Source organism: Cricetulus griseus, chromosome 8 (genome assembly GCF_003668045.3).
Source record: "Cricetulus griseus strain 17A/GY chromosome 8, alternate assembly CriGri-PICRH-1.0, whole genome shotgun sequence".
Taxonomy (NCBI): domain Eukaryota; kingdom Metazoa; phylum Chordata; class Mammalia; order Rodentia; family Cricetidae; genus Cricetulus; species Cricetulus griseus.
In genome coordinates, this window is record NC_048601.1 from 41682344 (window position 1) to 41702467 (window position 20124).

Sequence of the window (20124 nt, forward strand, 5' to 3'; positions counted from 1 at the left end):
TATCTGTTATGTTTCAATTTGTTTTAGGGAATTGTGTTAAATTGGTAAAAATATATGACTTTGTTTTCTTAAATAAATTCATATTAGTTAGGCTTTTGTGTTCCTTAGTTAAATAATTTTAAAGGTTTACTTCATGTAATGTAAAATGATGTCATATAAAATGTCATTTTAATTACTCCCATAAATTGTGACTTATATAGCTCTCCCTATTTGCCTTATTTTTAAAATTAAGACATGACATAGTAACTTGAACCCAACATTACAAATGCATGCATGTTCTATATGTCACAATTACATTTTATTATTCCTCTCAAAAAATGGTGATTCTCATAAATCAACTGTTCAAGGAAACAATCTAAGATATTGTTTATCTCTCACCAGTACAAATTATTTGTGTTTTGTGTTAGTATAGGTGATAAAACAATTTCTTACTGAGATGGTTCAGTTGGTAAATGTTTTCTTGGCAAATATGAAGCTTAAGGTTTGATCCCCAGAACAAATAACACTTTCTGGTTATGGTAGTGTGTATTTTTATTCCCAGTACTGGTGATGCCCAGAAAGGCTTGAGGTTTCCTGGAAAGCCAGCCTAGCCTATTTTACAAGGTTCAAGTTGCAGTTATAGAAATCAAAGTAGGGACAATACTTTCTGTGAATCCATGATATTGGAATTTGAATCCCCAGAACATTTGTAAAAGCCAAGAGCAGTAGTGTAAATCCGTATAGTCTACAGCAAGATGGGTGGCAGGGCCAGCAGATACCCAGAAGCTTATCAGCCAGCTAGCATGATCTATAAGGTAACAGTGAATAACAGCAATAATAAATAGAGTCATTGACTCAAAGTGGAGGGTGGGGATCAACGTAAGAACAAGGTACAATGGCAGACACACCGCTACCTTCACACACAGGAACACATATGCACAGACATGATCTGAAAATACATCTCTCTCTCTCTCTCTCTCTCTCTCTCTCTCTCTCTCTCTCTCTCTCACACACACACACACACACACACACACACACACACAAATCAGAATTCTGAGGTGGATTATACCCTGAACATTAGCATAATTTCAGGTGAACATGCAACATCCGCCCCCCACAGAAAGAATTCACTAATCTCTCTTGTTCTGTAAATGATACTTACTGAGCACTAATCTCCTGTTTTAGAAAAATAATTCTAGGTTTCTATAGATTACATATTAGTGAGTATGTATAATAGTAAATTAATAAATCATATATAGACCCTACTGTATTATATACTTTAGAGAATCACAAGCTACAGAGAGTTATAGGAATGATGAGCACTGGAAATCTATTTTGTCTGGTTAGTTTATGTGATTTTATATAAACTAGAATCACATGGGAAGCGAGAATATCAGTTGAGGAATTGTTTCCATTGTAGAGAACCATAAGCACGTTGGGCATTTTCTTGATTCTTAATTGATATTGGATGGCCCATTCTCCTGTGGGTGGTACCATCCTTAGGTAAGGATGTTTGCCTGGGCTATATAAGAAAAACAGCTGAGCAAACTAAAGGAAGCAAGTCACCAGGCAGTCCTTTTCATGGTCTCTGATTCAGTTCCTGCCTCCAAGTTTCTGCCTTGAATTTCTTCCTTTACTTCCTTTGATGACTGACTGGTAGACAAATAAACCCTTTCCTCCGCCCAAGTTGTTTTTGCTCAGTGTTTATCACAGGAACAGGAAACAAACTAAAATATTAATTTACCCAAATACAGTATTGTCACATTTTTGAAAATTCTCTTCATTGATCACTACTTTGTTTCCTGTGATCAAAGTCCACAGGCCTCTGGGTGGATAATTTAGTTGGAAAATAAAATAAAAACTTTGCATGATAAGGAGCCAGGCATCAGATACAGAAAGCCAGAATTAAGTCTCTTACATAGTCATGGAAGCCCCTCAGCAGATCTGTGGAATAACTCATTAAATGACCGAAAGAAATCAACATTCTCAAGTAAGACATTACAGTAGGACACATATTATGATCTTGAGCTTCTTAGGTTTGTGTTTCCAAGATTAAATAGGATCCAAAAGCATAAACATTAATTTGGATGGGGAAACCCAACATTGACTAATGTTTCTCTTTCCTGGCGTAGAAACAGAATGCTTCCTGACACTGTAAGTAGAGTAAATCACCTTCTCTTCTTGCCATTGGTTTGCGCATGCAAATTTATTAATATTTCCATCAGCATGACCCTTCCCACAGGTTATGCGAATCATGAGATAAAATCCTCATAACTCTCCTTGGTCACACACATTTAAATAATTAGGAAGGAAACACAAACAAACAAACAAACAAACAACAACAAACTAACCCTCCAATGGCACACTTTTTTTTTTTTTTATATCTTGGGGACAACTAAAAACTATCTAATTGGACTGAAGCTTGGTTCAATGGAGGAAATTTGTGCATAGTGCTGTAAACCTTGATAACTGCCTCTGTTGGGAGGGGTGCAGATCCTGGAAGAGAACATTCTACTGCCATTTTCCTAAACAAATATCATTTTAACTGTATTCTAAATAATTATATTTAAATATAAGTGAAGTTCTCATGCCTCATCCAAGAAGCTTAATTTTATAGCTCATAGAGATTATTATAGAGATGCACAGCTGCTCAAAAGGCAGGGAATAAGTGTTGGTGGGGTACTTAGCCCCAACTGATAGATCTATAACTCAGTGGCAGCCATAACAGCTGAACACATGCTTGTCTGACCTTGTCTTAGTCACTAGGAGGTTAGATGCCTGCCTCGTGGCAAGGAACCAATCAGAGGTTAGTTGGTGGTGCTATGCTTTACGGCTCTGGGTGTGCTTTACGGACAAATGCCCAGCAATGACACACAGAGCATAGCAACCACCCTGAGAGGGCCTATGGGCTATAACAACCTGTTGAGCAATCAACAGAGGACAAACCCTCCAAGCCTGGTGGCACACCAATCCTGATCCTGTGCATACCCCTAGACATTCCCCTTATGCTGTCCTGTAAGATCTCTATGCAGATGCTTCAAGCTGTTTTTCCTAGCCATCCACCATGATGGATGGATGGAAGGCCCGAGCTAACATGGGGTTAGCTCGTTAAACAACAATAATAAATCCTCATGCTGTTTGCATCAAAAAAAAATAAAAATAAAAATAAAAGAAGCATCACAGTAGAGAAAGCAGAAAGTCTGTAAGACTGAGGATCAGGATATCTGCTGTTAATGTCCAATAGAAATGACCCACAAACTAAACAATTTGTTTATCTCAATAAGACCTGTATAATGACACCACCAGTTAACAGGCCAAGAGGGTGGTGAAGTCTCGAAAGGCCTCACTCCTAGATAAAGAGCCATAGTTAATAGCTGGCAAGAGGTGGAAAATCACTTTTCTTCAGTGATGCCCTCTCACATACGTTGTACAATGAGTTCCTACTAAATTTGTCCAATCCAGTGGTCATCCATGGACACATTTACATATGAACAGTGTGAAATTTGCTCAATAGGTAGGTTATATATTCATATGGACACACACACACACACAAACACACATCTGGAGTTTCTTTTCAGCCTGGTCCCACAGCCATTTGCCCCAACTAAACACATGGATGCTATATTAATTATAACACTGATGGCAAATGACTAGGGCTTCTTACTGGCTATATCTCTCTTAATTATTAACCCATAACTACTAATCTAAATATTTCTGTGTGGCCTTATCTTAACAGATAACTCCTGGCATATCCTATCTTATTGGTCTCTACTTGGAGTCTCCTCGAGATGCCTCTCTGCCTCTCTCCCCAGCATTCTCCTCATCTCGTAGCCATGCCTATTTTTCTGCCTCTACTGGCCAATCTTCATTTTATTCATCAACCAATAAAAGAAACATATATATATATAATATATATATATATATATATATATATATATATACATCCCCAACACATACACACACACACACACACACACACACACACACACACACACACAAAACAAGAAGAAGGCAAGATCATGAATTTGGGAGGGAGGGTATAGTAGGAGTTGGACTTTGGGAGATGAGCTGGAAGTGATTTTGATGATGTGGACACAAAGTTCATGTATTAAATTATAAAAAAAAGTCAATGAAAATTTAAACTATGGACACTCCAGTTCTCTGGAATTAGAGAGGTATTTCTTTTCAAATAGTTCATAAAATAATCTTTAATGGCCCTCTCTATTTCAATGAAAAACTTGGTATGAATAGATTATTAATTTTGTATACTAATTAATGAATAGTTAGGACAGAAAAAAGTGAACTCAATTAGGTCCTCACCAGGGTGCTCACTCAGTGCCAGCTCATAGGAGCTCTTGCCACAGTCAACTGTGCTCTTACTCCAGGGTGCTGCTGAGTGAATCATGAAAGAGAAACTGCCTCATACTAAGGCCAGGGAGAGAAGTCATGCATAGCATTAGGGTATAGCGTTATGAGGATTACTGAAATAAGCTAATTAATTTTGGTTTCCCTTAGTTTTAGATGGACAGAAGTGAGGTTTTACCATAACATCTTGTCTCTATTATTACAATTGCATTAACAGACAGCAGCTATGAGGAGCTTTAATATTCATTTCATAAGGTGTTGAATTCAACAAATATTATGTTGCCACTATTTGACTAAGCACAATGGGAAGAAGTAGGAACTATTTTTGCCCAAGGTGGGGAGTATAATAAAAAATAGAGTCAAGAAATTGAATCCTCCAAAAGACATAAAAATTAGCATTCCCTGAATCACAAATAAGTCTGGCTAGACTGTGGTTAGGATGAGACATAGGCTTCTCTTTGCCTGGGGAGGGGAAGCTGTTTGCTAACACTTATTGATCCCCTAAAGTGTTCTAAGAATTTTGTGTTTATTTTCTCACACAGTGATCTCAGCAGGCTTCTAACATAGGCAAAACTATCTGCATATTTTGGACAGCAAACCTGATATTAGAATCTGAGACGTCTGTATGAGTGGCTAGGGCTAATTTTCACTGTAGGTATTCCTAGTGAAGCAGGACTTACAACACTTTGAAAAGGAGCCATTGAGACATTTTAGCCTAGCCTATTAAAAAGCTTTTTAAAATGTTTGAGAACATAATTAAGGTAAATGTGTTTTAGTAGTGTGATCTATTCCCATTGTCATAATGATATCATTTTATATGATCTCTTTATTTCCAGATTCGTGAGTCACTGTTAGTAAGTGAAAGGGCCTTTTGTAAATGACTGAAAACTTGTTCAGGTAGCATCAAGTGCCACAGTTAGATTTCAAAGGTGATATTCCAGAATAGTCTAACTTCCAGTGATAATGTGGTCTGTAACAACACCACTGTTTTCTATTCTCCCATAAAAATCAGATCAATGTTTCTCCCCTTTTATTTCATTTTTGAGTCAGAATCTTGCTATGTAGCCCAAGAAGTGCTGATATTGCAGGCATGTGACATCACACTCAGTAATCAGTTAGACTTTAGAATGTGGTCATCACATTTGGAACAATTTTTAACATTGTCTATACTGTGAGATGTTTATTTCAGAGAAAACAAAAATAGTTCTTGCATTTCTACAAAACAAAGGATAAATAGAACTGTTAAGCCAGAATTTTGTATGTATAGAATTGTAATCATATGTGTGTGTATGTAAAAAAAAAAAGAAACCCTTAAAAGATAAAGTTTTTCTGCACTTTTTTTATTTTAACTATGTTTTAAAAGTTTATTGCTATACTGGGAAGTGGGTGGGAGTGCAGGCCTTTGAATTAATTCCTGTACTCAAGATGTAGAGGCAGGCAGTTAGGTCTCTGTGAGTTCTAGGACAGCCTGGTCTACAGAGTGAGTTCCAGGACTGCCAGAGCTACACAGACAAACCCTGTCTCAAATAACAAAGGAAAGGAAATTAAAGGAAAGGAGAGGAGAGGAGAGGAGAGGAGAGGAGAGGAGAAGAGAAGAGAAGAGAAGAGAAGAGAAGAGAAGAGAAGAGAAGAGAAGAGAAGAGAAGAGAGAGAATAGGAAAGGAAAGGAAGGAATGGAATGGAAAGTAAAGGAAGGAAGAATGAAAAAATAGTATTATATATGTAATTGATATATAATCCAATGGAGGTGTGTGTGTGTTTGCACACTGTGTTTCTTTGAATGAATGTATAATAAGACAAGAACTATCAAAACAAAATTGTAAAGTATTAGTGATTTCCTGACCGCTGTCTGACAAGGGAGTTTATTATTTGAAAGTGGCAGAACTTTCAAATTGTTAATGGAACTTATTCTTTTAAAGCAATTTTTCTTGTTTGCCTTCCTAGGCTGGTTGGTGTTTTCTAATAACTGAGTGTTACCAGTGCAATGGATATTGTTAAGGAATAGAACAGCAGAGGTGCAAGCTAGAGAGGGACTAATAGGTGGGAACATTAGAATTGCTAAGGATTACTGTGTTTATTTAAAATGATTAAGGGCTAGGGTTGAGGCTTTCCATTTTTCCTGAGCAGGTACAATAAGAGGTGAATGGGAACAATAGAAAGAAAGGAAGGGGGGCCCTTCACAGACCTTTAACCTTGTTGAGCAAACCAACCTAATATTCTAACACACAATTACACTAAATATCTATAGTGCTCTACAAATATCTCCTTCACATAGAGGGGGTATTTTTAACTGGTCCCTGAAGACAAATGCACTCAATGTAATTTGAGAGAAGGAGGTTAGGACATGAGTAAAGTTCTACACTTTTACTCAGAGTTGGAGATCATACACTCTTGTGTTGTTACCTAGATCACAGATAATAAGCATATGCATGAGTGTGCATATACATCTGTGGAAGTGCTGAATAAGGACAAAGAATGTGTATATTAACAATAAAGCAATAGGGATTCAATTTTAATATTTTAGCAGTTACTTAAAATGGAGTATCTGTTGTCTGTTTTATGGAAAAAAAGAAACTCTGTATCATGGGTAGAGGATGGATCGGTTAAGAAGTGAGAGGCCACAGGGAAAGAGACACAATGAAGTTTATGTGTAATTATTGAATATTATAAAAAAAGATACAAAGAACAGGTCTTGTTATCATTGGAAATGTATGTAAGCTTTGGCTCCATCACTTACTGTGATATGGTTGTCCAGTTCCAGGATTTCTTTGAGCTACAATGCTACAGAAAACATGAAATAATGCATTTGTGTTAGAACTTTTATGGAAATCAAAGAAGGTGAATTTCAGAAAATGTCTGTCATAATCCCTCACTAATACATCTGTCTATTAATTCTATCTTGTATGCTTACTTTATCAGGGCTGAAGAATTATATACTTAGGACACTGGTGCTGTTAAAGGTGACAATGCATGCTGCACACACACTTTCCCACACATGTGTAGTACTTGAGATTTGAATTTATAAAGAAGGATTTTACAAAACATTGATATGGACAGTAAGAAATTTCAAGTGGAAGAGAGAGGCTGTCTTTTATAGAACAGTGAACAAGAACTGCTGTGATGAGAGGCAACAGGGGAAAGAGAATGGTGGGCATAGTTGTCTGTACAGAAATTGTATCAAACAATGTAAGTTAGAAGAGAACCTACATTGCAGAAAGCAATGTAGAAAAGGAGGATGCAGTGTCAAGTAAAAGAGGGCAGCTAGTTTTCCCCTAAGTATCTGAAGGACATATAGAAAATGTAAGTTGAATTAAAAGTTCAGTGGACACATCACTTGTGCAGACACAGAAGTAGAAATTTGATGCTTAGAGACATTCCAGGAAAAGATGTCAGGAAAAGAAGAGCCTTGTTCACTTACTAGACATTAATGTATCACAAGTGTTCTAAAGAATTTGCATAAATCATAGTGTTTATTCTTTGCAGAATAGAATTGCTGCTATTATATTAGATTTTTAGAAGAGATTCTGTGTATCCACCTGTTCCTGGTTAGAAAACATGTGAACATTATTAGAAAGGAAGTGTATCTAGGTTTGTCTCACATCAGAGTACAAAGACTTAAGGTCAAATTCAGTTAAAAGGTAAAAGAAGACAAAGATGGTCATTTATCTGAGGTTACAGAGTAAGAAGTTAGGCTTGAAAGTCACTGGAAAGTTTGTCAGTCTTTTTATTTTTTTAACTTTTATGGATTTGTTTATTAAAGTATGTCACTGACAATTTAATACATGTATATAAAACATTCTGGTTATAGTCACCCCATGGCTTCTTTCTTTCTTTCTTTCTTTCTTTCTTTCTTTCTTTCTTTCTTTCTTTTTTTTTTTTTTTTTTTGTTGTTTCGAGACAGGGTTTCTCTGTGTAGCTTTGGAGCCTATCCTGGAGACCAGGCTGGCCTCGAACTCACAGAGATCTGCCTGCCTCTGCCTCCAGAGTGCTGGGATTAAAGGCGTGTGCCACAAACACCCGGCTTACCCTATGGCTTCTTTTACCCATCTCCTATTACCAGTCCCACAGTCCTACCAATTTCAGTTCCATGTGATTTTAATCCCACACATGTATGTATACACATACAACTCCAGTTAAACTTATTAGGTCCCAAAGCAGAAATATAGTTTGCTCCATTTTTTTCACATGTGTGACTTGTGCACTTGTAAAAGTTGGGAAAGTGGGGTGGACATCAGCTGTGTGTGCCTAATCTCAGCTACTTAAGACTTTGAGACTCAAGGATCTCATGAGTTCTGTGTTTGAACTGCACAGATGTCAGGCATTAGGGATAAGTTTTTCAAGGGATACTGTTCTTTGCCTACCATGAGCCTCTTTGGGCCCCTTAGCTTTACAGCCTGTGAGCAGGAAGGTTCTCACTCTGGAGTCTTTGAGTTAGTGCACTTTGGGGTGGGTAGTGTCAAACTCAAGAGTGTGTCTTGGACATGGTATGGTGTGTTCAAGGCAGATGGAAGGCCGTGATCTGCTGCTGAGAACTCTTGTATCACTGGAGATAATCTCATGCCTCTAGAAGTTCCCAAGCCTGCCATTGTCACAATTAAATAATGTACTTCTTTCAAAAGTAAGTTTTTGATGAGGGGGTTGTTATTGTTGGGGTTCTCTGGAGGAGCACAGTTGATTTGTCAGGTGGGTTGAGTAGTCCGCCAATGGCTCTCTGTGTACACTGGCCAGACTGAGAACTCAGTAGCTGCTCTGATCATGAGTGTAGATGTCTCAACTGTTTCATCATCCTGGTGCTGGAGGCCCAAAAGATGCCTAGCCCTCATTGGAAATCTAAAGAAGCTGGAATCCAGTATCAAGAGGCCACAGTGGCAACAACAGGGTGATCCTACCAGCTAAGGGTGAAGGCAGGCAGTCAACAGCCCAGACTTCCCTATATCTGGAGTGCCAGAAGCTGCTCCCACCCATAGACATACCCAGTATTTTGTTTTTTTAGTTTTTTTCCAGGCACATTCAAGGTTAGAATGGTGGTGAACCATGTGGAGGGTTTCGTTTCTCCCATATCTCCTGGGGTCTCAACAAAAGAAAGAAATTCTCTCTGTAGGTTGCCTAATGTTAAGTTTCAAACCCTCAACAAAAGGCTGAGGCACTAATTAACATATCAAAGCTGACTGAAGCTGACTGCTAGGTTCTACCAGCATCCCTCAGTCCCTCCCTACCTGTTGGAGGCTTCTGGGCTGGTATGCCCTGCCCCCACTGCTCTTCCTTCCAATGTAATCTCAGCCATTTTGGCTACCATTCCATTTGGCCTTTTATCTTCCTGGCCCTTGGCTGCCACTCCAGGTTCCTCTCTCTTCCTCTCAGCTTTTGCTTCCCCCCTCTCTTCCTATAGCTGGACACTGTCTGCCAGTCATGTTCAGTCTGCACCCTTCCATAAGCCTCTGGCTATCTTCTCTCTCATAGAAAGTCTTTCCACCATACCTGGAAGCAACCTTTTATTTCTTTTTGTTTTCTCTCATTCACCTATGGCATGCATGTTTTCATGCATTAATGCTTTTGGTCAATCAGAAAATACATACTAGCCATGTCTTTAATAAAGAAAATATATCTAGAATAAACAAGGCTTCTCAGAACTCAGTAGTAGATATCCACATATAATTAGAAAGTAGACAAGACCTAAACTGATACTTTGCTTTAGATAATATATAGATGAAATATAAGCGCATGAAGAGATTCTCATCATCCTTAGCCTTTAAGGTGGCACAAATTAAAACCATTGAGTTATCTACACATATATCAGTACTTACCATCCTATATCCACCCAGCTGTGTCCTGCTCTTTGATTCATCTATCACACATTTATTTAGGTGTCCATGCATAAACATCTTTGATGGTCATGAATTCTTGACACATTAAAAAATTACTCATTTTTACTGGGTATCTGGATGCTTTCCCTGAGTGTATCTGTGTCTGTCATGTACATGCAGTGCCAGCAGAGATCAGATCTCCTTGGAATGGAATTACAGATGTTTGTGATCTGCTGTGTGGGTGCTAGCAACTGAACACAGGTTTTCAGCAGAGCATCATGTCTATACCCTATCCCATACCATCTTGTCACACTATTTATATCACACTTTCATTAATTCTTTAACAATTAAGGTATTTAATTTGTATAAAATCTTATACATGTTCATAGGAAATCACAAAGTTTTATTATGTTTGAGGTTCAAATAATGAGATTATTAGGTATCTAAACTTGCTAGTTTAAGTGATTGTCAGATACCTGCACTTTGAAATAAAAATCCCTGGTAATAAAGATAATTAGGAAATTTAAGACACATTGAGGAGATGCTTCTTTAGGGGGAAAACCTTCCTGTCAGTGATGTTCCAGCAAACACATTAAAGGCAAGATAATTACTGTTATTTGATAGGACTATGCTATTGCCCCATGAACTAGCCATAGCAGGAATCAAAGGCAATGTCCCCTTACAATGCCTTATAGGAGAGTGTACTGACACAAATGCTAGCCAATCTATGCTAAACAGTATTTGAGTGTAAGCAAAAGATATTTTTAACTTGTAGAAGAGAAATTGCTTTTTGTAGAATTACCGTTCTTCCTTTTCTTCCTTCCTTCCTTCCTTCCTTCCTTCCTTCCTTCCTTTCTCTTCCTTCCATTCTTTCTTTCCTCCCTTTCTTTCTTTCTTTCTTTCTTTCTTTCTTTCTTTCTTTCTTTCTTTCTTTCTTTTTCTTGTTTGTCTCATTCATTCATTCCTTGCTAGCTAAAATCAGTGACTAAAAAGCTACCAAGTCAGCCAGATGGTGGTGGCATATGCCTTTAATCCCAGCACTCCGGAGACAAAGGCAGTTAGTTCTCTGTGAGTTTGAGACCAGCCTGGTCTACAAGAGTTAGTTCCAGGACAGCTTCCAAAGCCACAGAGAAACTGTGTCTCAAAGAAAAAACAAACAAAAAGCCTGAAAAACTACAATAGATCTCTCAGGTAAAAGGAAATTGGGTCTGAGTTCAGTTCCAAGGTGAAAGGTGGAAGGTGAAAAATAACTAGAAAAGCAGTCCTCTGACCCCACTTGTCTACCTAGACATGTATACAGTTTCATATGCATAGTATTAATGAACAAAATTAAAATGTTAAAATCTCAGAGTTCTAAAATCATGTAGTAGAAGAACTCAAGGATTTTAAGGCAAAGGAGCAACAATAATACCTACTTAGCTCTCTAAGAAAAATCTTTGGAAATCTCTTTGCTATGAGTAAATTTCATTCTTTTATTTTTTTTATTTCTTTATTTTAATTAGAAACAAGAATGTTTTACATGTCAATCCCAGTTCTCTCTCCCTCCCCTCCTCCCCTATCACCCCCCCCAACTAAAATCCTACCTATCACATATGCTTTCTGCTCCCCAGGGAGGGTGAGGCCTTCCATAGGGGGTCATCAGAGTCTATGGTATAATTTGGGATAGGGCCTAGGACCACCCCAGTGTGTCTTGGCTCAGCGAGTATCCCTTTATATGAAATGGGATCCCAAAGTCCACATCCAGTGCCCACATGTAGATTTCATTCTTACCTGACATTGAAATATTTGAATGGTTCAGCATTCTAGTTACAGCTCAGTTACACTACAGGAGCTTTAGCATTTTAGGAATCTTATCTTTGCAGTATCTCTAAGAAGTTATAATGTCATATGTTTCTGTAGACTGGCTTCTAACCAAAAGAAATCCTTAAATTCCCTTCTTTTCTGTTTGCATCTATTTGCATTGGTGACATCCTCCACTATGATCAATACTACTTCTCAATACAATAAAATCTTAAATACAAGAATCCATTTGCCTGTTGTACTGATTTATGGTGTTTGGAATACTTCTAAATGTCTATCGATGACTATTTTATCAATTTGGAAATAAGTCATTGTCGTTTATGTGCTTCAAAGGAAAGTTAAAATTTTCTAAATTTTGTTCTAGAAGACATGTTTTGTTATACACTGCACTGTAACCACTTATACTTAAGAGATAAAAAGTCAGGGGGGAGCGCATGTGAGTGTGTGTATGTTAGTGTGTAAGTATGTAGTCAATTTTTCATATATAGATGATAAACTGTGTAATTCTCAAACATTTTTTGAAGTTAGAGAAACAAATTTTTCTTCCCTTTCCTGCATAGACTTAATTAAGTCTTGTATTTTCTAGTGAGCCAATGAGTTTATTTTGGTATTTACTTGGAACACAGATAAAGAGTAACAATTTGTATAGACTTCAGCTATTTAAAAGAGGAAGTCAATAGTTCTTTTGCCCTGTGGTCAGTTAAGCTAGGAAGTCTAAATCTATATATGTTATCTTGAGTTGTTATTGGAAGAAACTATGCTTTTAGTAAAAATTACTGCTAATAATAAAAATAGTATTTGCCATTGATTGATCCTTTTTAAAAAGAAAACACATTATTGAATTCTTGAAAGTCATCATTTGGGTGATCATAGAAATAACTAGTGTCTTTTGCAGCAATAAATAAAAGTAAGCATTTAATTTATTGCTGCATTCTAAATTCTACTCTCTTGTCTATTTCCATGGTGGGATATGTACCTTCCTTAAGGCCTTCACGACATTAATCAGACTGCTACTTAGAAACTGTCTATTTTTAAATTGTTCTATAATTAGCAATGATTACAGGAGGGGAATAAAGTTTGTACAGGCCGTTTATGATCTGGTACTATAAGGTAGGAGTTTGGGAGTGGGTGAGCAAACAGTGGGGTTGACTGTCTTTAGGATGTAGTGAGTTGCTGAAGTGGATATGGCCATCCTATTTACATGGTGGGACACTTTGTTGTTTTTATTGAATCATCTTATGTGGTTATTTTATTCTCATATACACTTTGCTATTTTGGATGTTCCATACCATTGTAATCCTGTTACAGCAACATAGGATCCATGGGTATATATTTATATTGCATTTATACAGCTGATTTCCTAGAAGGCTTAATAAATATATTAAATCCTGCCTTTCTTCCTGAATGCAAACATTCTCCCGGGGTTCTTGGGGGGGATTTGAATATTTGTCTCCAGGGAAAGAGAATGTGTTGTTTTTCTTTCTAAAATGTCCTTCTTGCTTTCTTTTTTAAATTAGATCTTGAAAATTTTAAGACCAGAATAAGAAGCACAGTTTCAGTACGCGAGGGTCAGGGGGTGGTCCTTCTCTGCGGACCCCCACCACACTCTGGTGGTGAGTATCATTTTCTATTCTACTTATTACGCAATGAGTTTCCAATGCAAGTCCTGCACTTAACACTCCAGGGTTGTTTCTGGGATTTACCCTGAGAAACTGGACGAACTGCAATAAAAGAGACACCAACTGTTGGCCAGGCTCTGTGATTCTACCTTGGATATCTTGACTTATTTCAGCATTTGGGGGTGTCATATAGTCCTCTCTCAGTATTAAAGCGCATCCATGAAATAAATATGTAAGTCTGATGAGACTGTAGGTGAAGAAAAAGAAGTTTCTGCAACTAGCACATATCAGCCCTTAAGATGTGTGGGGTATTAATCAGTGAGTAACACAAACAAAAGAATGCCTTTGTCAGTACTTTGTTATACAAGAAGATGGCCAGGGCCAGGTCAGGTTTAGATGTAAAGGGTGTGCTTTTCACTGATTCAGATCTCCTCAATGCTGCGACATAATCCATATCCACTGTCCTAACATGTTGGTTTACTTATTATTGGAGTATAGGCCTAAGCCAGCATTTATGTTCTGCCCAATTGCATAACACCAAGCTGCTCTATAACAGGAAACAAAGTATCTGCTGAACACATGAACATACTCCTGCAATGAAATATTTTGTATATTCAGAAAATTAAAAATGCTTTTGAAAGGAAAAAATGTATTGCTTTATTTCCCAAGGTATAGTATTTAATGACTGTCCTAAGTACCAATCAGGCAGGCATAGATACTTAGCAATCTTTATAGAAAGAGCTCCTTCTACATCAGCTGTTTCATCTGTGTGGGGATGACTGAAGGACTTTAGTTCTGTAGAAGGTGAGAGCCAGATCTCAGAGCACCCGAAGCTGTGAGTGCAGGGCTTAGCAGTGCAATCAATGGAGGCATTTTCAGACTGCTCATGGCCCATGCAGGGGCCACTCAGGTTTTCTTCTCTGAAATCCTCAAATCCTCCCAGTCTTCTCCAGATATAGTATTGTGCTCTCTCTTTAATACATTGTATTATTTTTGCTTACTTTGTATTGCTTCATTTCCTCTTGGTTCTTTCTCTGTGGTTAAAACATTTAAAAGCATTAGTTTCGGTGAGTAAAGGAACTATCACATTTGATTCACCTCTCAAATTCCCTCTTAGGGGACCTAATGAAGCAATCAAGAAGCAGAAGTAGTAATCATGAAAATAATGTTAGCTTTAATGGCTTCCATTATTGCTTTTTTCCTTTGATATTAAGCAGTGTGCTAGTAAAATGGTTTATAAGCATCAACTGCAAGTTAGCTTCTCTTGGTTATATAGACAATAAGTTGAGTCTCAGTCCAAGGTAGAATATAGGAGCTCATTCTTGGAGTTGAAGAGAGTGAAATCTTCACCAGAAATGACTCATGTGACTTAAGGTAACAAACAGCCCTATCAGAAATCCTTCCCACCCAACTTATATTTGGGTTGCAGTGAAGCAGTTTTCCAAGTATTGATAGGAAGACAGATGGCCTATCAAGGCTTTCAGAGACATCAATAGTAAAAGTGCAACCATGTTGCTCACTCCAGACCAGGGTGAGATGCTCTAAGATAGACCCTGTAGCTATTTCCCAAAGGAAAAGACACAGGATGTTCTGTAAAACCAGCCCAAGTCAAATACTTCTGATATTTCAAAAGTGGAAGCAATAAACTGATCGATGGGTATTTGAATATACCATTAGGAGTTATTTTATCACTATGTTCATTTCCTAAAATAATAATAATAATAATAGGTTTTCCCCTGAGACAATGAGCCATCTAGTGTCAAGTAGTTGTTTGCATCATTAACAGAGTAACATATTACTTCCATCTCCTGGAACAGGTCTTAAATCCAGTTTTTCAAAAAGTGGTTGGTTACTTCCCTACCATTGGTGTCACCATTGTATGAGGGGGCATAGCTTTCAGGCAGGTTCTTATAACTCATAACTCAGTGTTCCTAAATGGATGAAATCATTGATTAATATTCTCCTCTAGCATTTGGGTAGAACCTTCTAGCACTATTAGTGCTGGCCGGTACAGGTGATACTTCTGGTTCAATACCAGCTATATTTCTGCACATTCATTACTACAAGTATGTATTTTTTTCAGCAACAGGGTTTTATTAGAAAGTTGTGGAGTATAACCAATAGCGATAACCAGTAGTTTGTGGGGGATATATGGAGCCTCTTTGGGCAATAACTCACAAAGGTAATTTACCTCTGTTACTGGGGGTTTTATTTGGTAGCATATGATTTCTACTTGTGGTATATCATCTCTCCTGTTATATGGAAAATCCATTTAAATTACCCACATACATGCATGCATGCATGCATACATACATACATACATACATACATACATACATACATATATAGAGAGAGATGTTGAAGTTTCCATAGGAGTAGCTTATTTGTCCCTCCCCACACGCTATCCTCTACCCCTGCCTCCCAGCTCCTAACTATTTTAATTCTCCTATTCTGATGTCCCCCTTTATCTCTTAAAAAATTGAGGCAAAAGAATTAATGGTTTTGTTACAATTTTCATGCCTGTTCTTTGAAGAATCACATAGAGACTAGCACTAAGTAATGTTTTATGAGCTGATAAATTCCTGAAGTGACTCAAAGTCTGAGTTCAGGCCTGCTCTAGCACAATGCTTCTGAGACTGATAGGTTAATTGTAATTTAAATTAACCCAAGTCTTGACATAATGCAAGTTCTGATCCAGTGAGTCTAGATGTTGTGTTTCTAAGAGGCTTTTCTAAGATTCCACTGCTAGTCCACGGACCAGTCAGCGGCAGGATTTTAACTGTCTTCTGCATTTTTTCAAAGTCCCTGGTGCTTTACCTGTTTATCTCCTTGAGCCCTTCAACCTTCTTCCTTGCCTAGCTGTTTTTTTTTTTTTTTTTTTTTTTTTGCTTCTACTGGAATGCATTTGCCTCATTTGTTCTAAATATTATGTCTCCAATGAAATTAGCCCACCATCCACATCACATTTGAGCCTGAAGCAACGTCCTTAAGGTACTCTTCACCCTGATTTATTTCATTGTTTTGTGGCTCTCCAGGTCTCTAACCAATTTGTATATTTTTATTGTCTCATAAAACTCTTGTGTAAGTCCTAAGGCTGAAGTGATATAGCTGGCCTTTTAATGATGATCCCAGAGTCCAAGAAATAAAAGGGACCATGATTTTAATCTGTGACTCCTGATCCCAAGGGTGTAATAAGAAAGCAAACATGGTCTCTAGAATAGATTTGCTTTATGTCTCTTAATCAATAGAAAATGACTGAAAAGTTACATTCCATGACATCTATGTGTATAGATGCAAGTCATTATTAGACTGGTATTCCATGCCATGAAATCTATGAACATCTCAAAGCATCATGAGTATGTTCTCTTCAGTGGATCACAATGATATGGAAATAGAAAGGCACAAAGAAACACTGGATTATACATATCATGCATCCTTTCATTATAGATGGATGTCATGTAGTCCAAAAGATCCTTTTCATACCTACAGTGCTGTCTCTCATCTTCTTGCAGAGAACCCTTGAAGAGTCAAAAGGATTGTAACTGTTACAGACATTACTCACTTCATAATTTTGATGCTATAGATTCAGTTCAAATGCTAAAATATTTCCTTTGCAGTTGCTCTTGACTTAGATCTTCCTCCTGTCAGCATGATGAGCAGAAAGAACTGAAGCTCTGCTATTTATCAAGAGTTAATGATTACTCTTCTATCTTTGTTTTTTCATTGTTCTCTTCATTGTACCATTTCTCCTAATAATATTGATCAGAGTGGAGTTGTATTGAAACCTGTTGTTCTGGTTTGAGGTGTAGGTCAGAGTAGGCTCCTTGTTAGCATGTAGAAGATCCCAACACTGCCTGGCATTTTTTCATGAAATAAATTTCTAAATTTTTGGCTTATTGGAATATATTAATAGTTTTCTATCTAAGTAGTGGTGAGATGAACTAACAAAGCTCAAGTTAAGAATCCAGTAAGTTTTCCATACTTCAACCTTGGTTGCTTTGATTGAGAACAGTCATTCACTCACCTAATTCTATTAAAGTAAGTTTTCCCCATGGCTGGAGGAAATTATAAATTTATCCTGGGTCTCCATACCTCCATTTCTCAGAGGAATTGTCATATGAGAAATTTCTTAATCTTTCCTTTATTCTGCCATGCCCTCTGTCATTTTCAGTACATTGTCTTTCTGTAGAACAATACGGGAACTCTCTGAAGAAAGAGGAAGTAATGCTTTAAGTTACAAGGAGAACAGCAGGATGACAAATCAGAAATAAGACACTCAACATAGATTTTCTATAGAGTAATTAATAATCTAGTTTCCAATAATGTGAAATACTGATAATTAGTGTAATTTCTATGTAGATGTTGTATATCATAAAATCGTTAGGAACTCCAATACATAAGTAAAATCACCTTCTTATAAATAAGGTCACAAGATTAGTAACTATCCACCTCATACTAAAAATACTAATAGACAGAATTTCACAGGTTAATCAAGTTATTCCATGCACGTATTTTAATAATGAGTTGATTTTGTCCAATGATGGCTGATAAAATTTATTTTATATGGATAAAAGTCTCAATGCCTGTCATACTCTTTCACCAGCAAACTAGTCTCTGCTGCACCTTGCCATGTCTGTCCTACATGCAGGCATTTGAGCATTCAGTTCTGTAGAATGTCATCCACTTCCAACAGCACAGCCTTTGGGATGTGCAAGGGAGGGTGTGAGTTGTCAGGCAGCAGGTAGTAGAGGCTGAAGCAACTTTGTGCTAAAAATTGCTGTGTAAAGTGTTGGTGTGACCAAGGCGAGAACTGAAGCTGTGCAGACAGATGGTGTGGGATTTACACCCTGTGGAGCTACATCTTTATTACTTTTTTTCCTCCCCAAATGAATGGTCCAAAATGTAAAAGTCATCCCAGGTAGCTTAGATGGCACCAAATAGAAAGTCTCATCTCTGTATAAATTTGTTGAGTTAGTGGAGACATTATCAAGACAGAAAGACCCATCACCAAGTGTGAATAGGCACATGATTCTAAACAATAATTTCCCCAAATACTTTTATTTGGAACCATAGCTTCCCCTTGTTTTATGAACTCAGTTTTCCTAAACTACAATTCACTGTTTATAACCCAGTCATACCTGAAACAGTAACTCTGTTTAAGTGTTAGAGTCAAAGGCTTTCTGAAAGTCATCATAGTTTGCCCTTAAGCAGAATGTAGAATGATTCACTTCAAAACAGGTGTCTTCTATTTCCATTAAAGCAGAGACCAAGGCAGAATGCCTAGTAGCTACATCATCATCTCACCATCCTCATCAGAATTTAGAAGCTGATGATTGTTGGGTTATTGAGGATTTGTCATCTAAGCTACAGAACATTGCCTCTAATCTATTGCTGCTTGCTAAGTGGTAGGCAAACATATCAAGGCAAAGAGGTAGAGGATCTACCTGGAGAGTGAATGGATAACATATCACAATTATCTGAGCATTTAAAATATTTTTCTGTCAATGCTGATGTGACCTTCAACATTACTGAGAGTCAGAAATTCTAACTGATCCATAATGACAACTACACAAGTTTATTCTGGATCCGTTGACATATAAGCCTCAGCTGGAATCATATGGGCTGCTGCAAAACGTTTCCTCTCTATAGAGAAATAGTTGGTATGATTAATAGAATTAATTGTTGCACATTCATTTTATAGTTGGATGTGGAATCCTGTGTTACTATAAATTGTTTAACTGTAGAAACTATGAATTAAAAGTATTGAGTTAGACAACCTTCTTTCCCTCTTTCCTTTCCTCCTTCCATTTCTATATCCATCATTCTGTCTATTCATTGACTTTATTTTCATTGCTGATTTATCCAAAAAATAACTGGGTATGTGCACCATGTTATTCATCTCAGAATATTTTACTGTTGCATCTGAAAATACTTGATATTAAGGAGAGGAAAACCTATGAGAGCTCTGGCAATAAACTTGATTGGGATATATTCAACTCAATTGTGATTGAGTCCTATCCACAGCCAATCCCCAAGTGTAATTTATTGGCTTTGCCTTGCAGAACATTGAAAAGTTCATTATGAATTCCCATATTCTCAGGATGTTGGGCCACTTGGGAGTAACAAAGGTGCAGCAGGATGAAACTACTTAGCTCTTGAATGACAGACAGGAGCAGTGATGATATTCAAGATGATATTGCATCTATTTAAAGAAATGAGTGATTGCTGTTTTTTAACATTGGCAAGCTGAGGCTCAACTGCTTATAGATTTTACACAAAGCCGTAAACCAAGAAATTTCAGCCTCAAATGTAGAGGTAATACTTTTTAAATTGAAAATGCAGAAAATTTCTTATGCTCATATAAATTACAACCTTTGAATGTATGTTGATGTTGTTTATCTCAAATTACATTTTTTTTTTTACACTCTTCAAATAATTTCAATGGATACCTGGGTCTAACTAAAGTATTTTTAAGCGCCATCTTACACACACACACACACACACACACACACACACACACACACACAAACACAAAAGTTATATAGAAGTTCTAAATC

At 37.2% G+C, this 20124-nt stretch overlaps 1 protein-coding gene across 1 annotated transcript in view; it reads left to right on the forward strand.

The window, feature by feature from the left end:
• Cntn3 (contactin 3) overlaps positions 1–20124 on the forward strand; it is a 296693-nt gene that overhangs the window by 115178 nt on the left and 161391 nt on the right. Inside the window, exon 4 of the mRNA XM_027428982.2 lies at positions 13466–13561. Coding sequence (XP_027284783.1) covers positions 13466–13561 — 96 coding nt within the window. The remainder of the gene's footprint in view (positions 1–13465; positions 13562–20124) is intronic.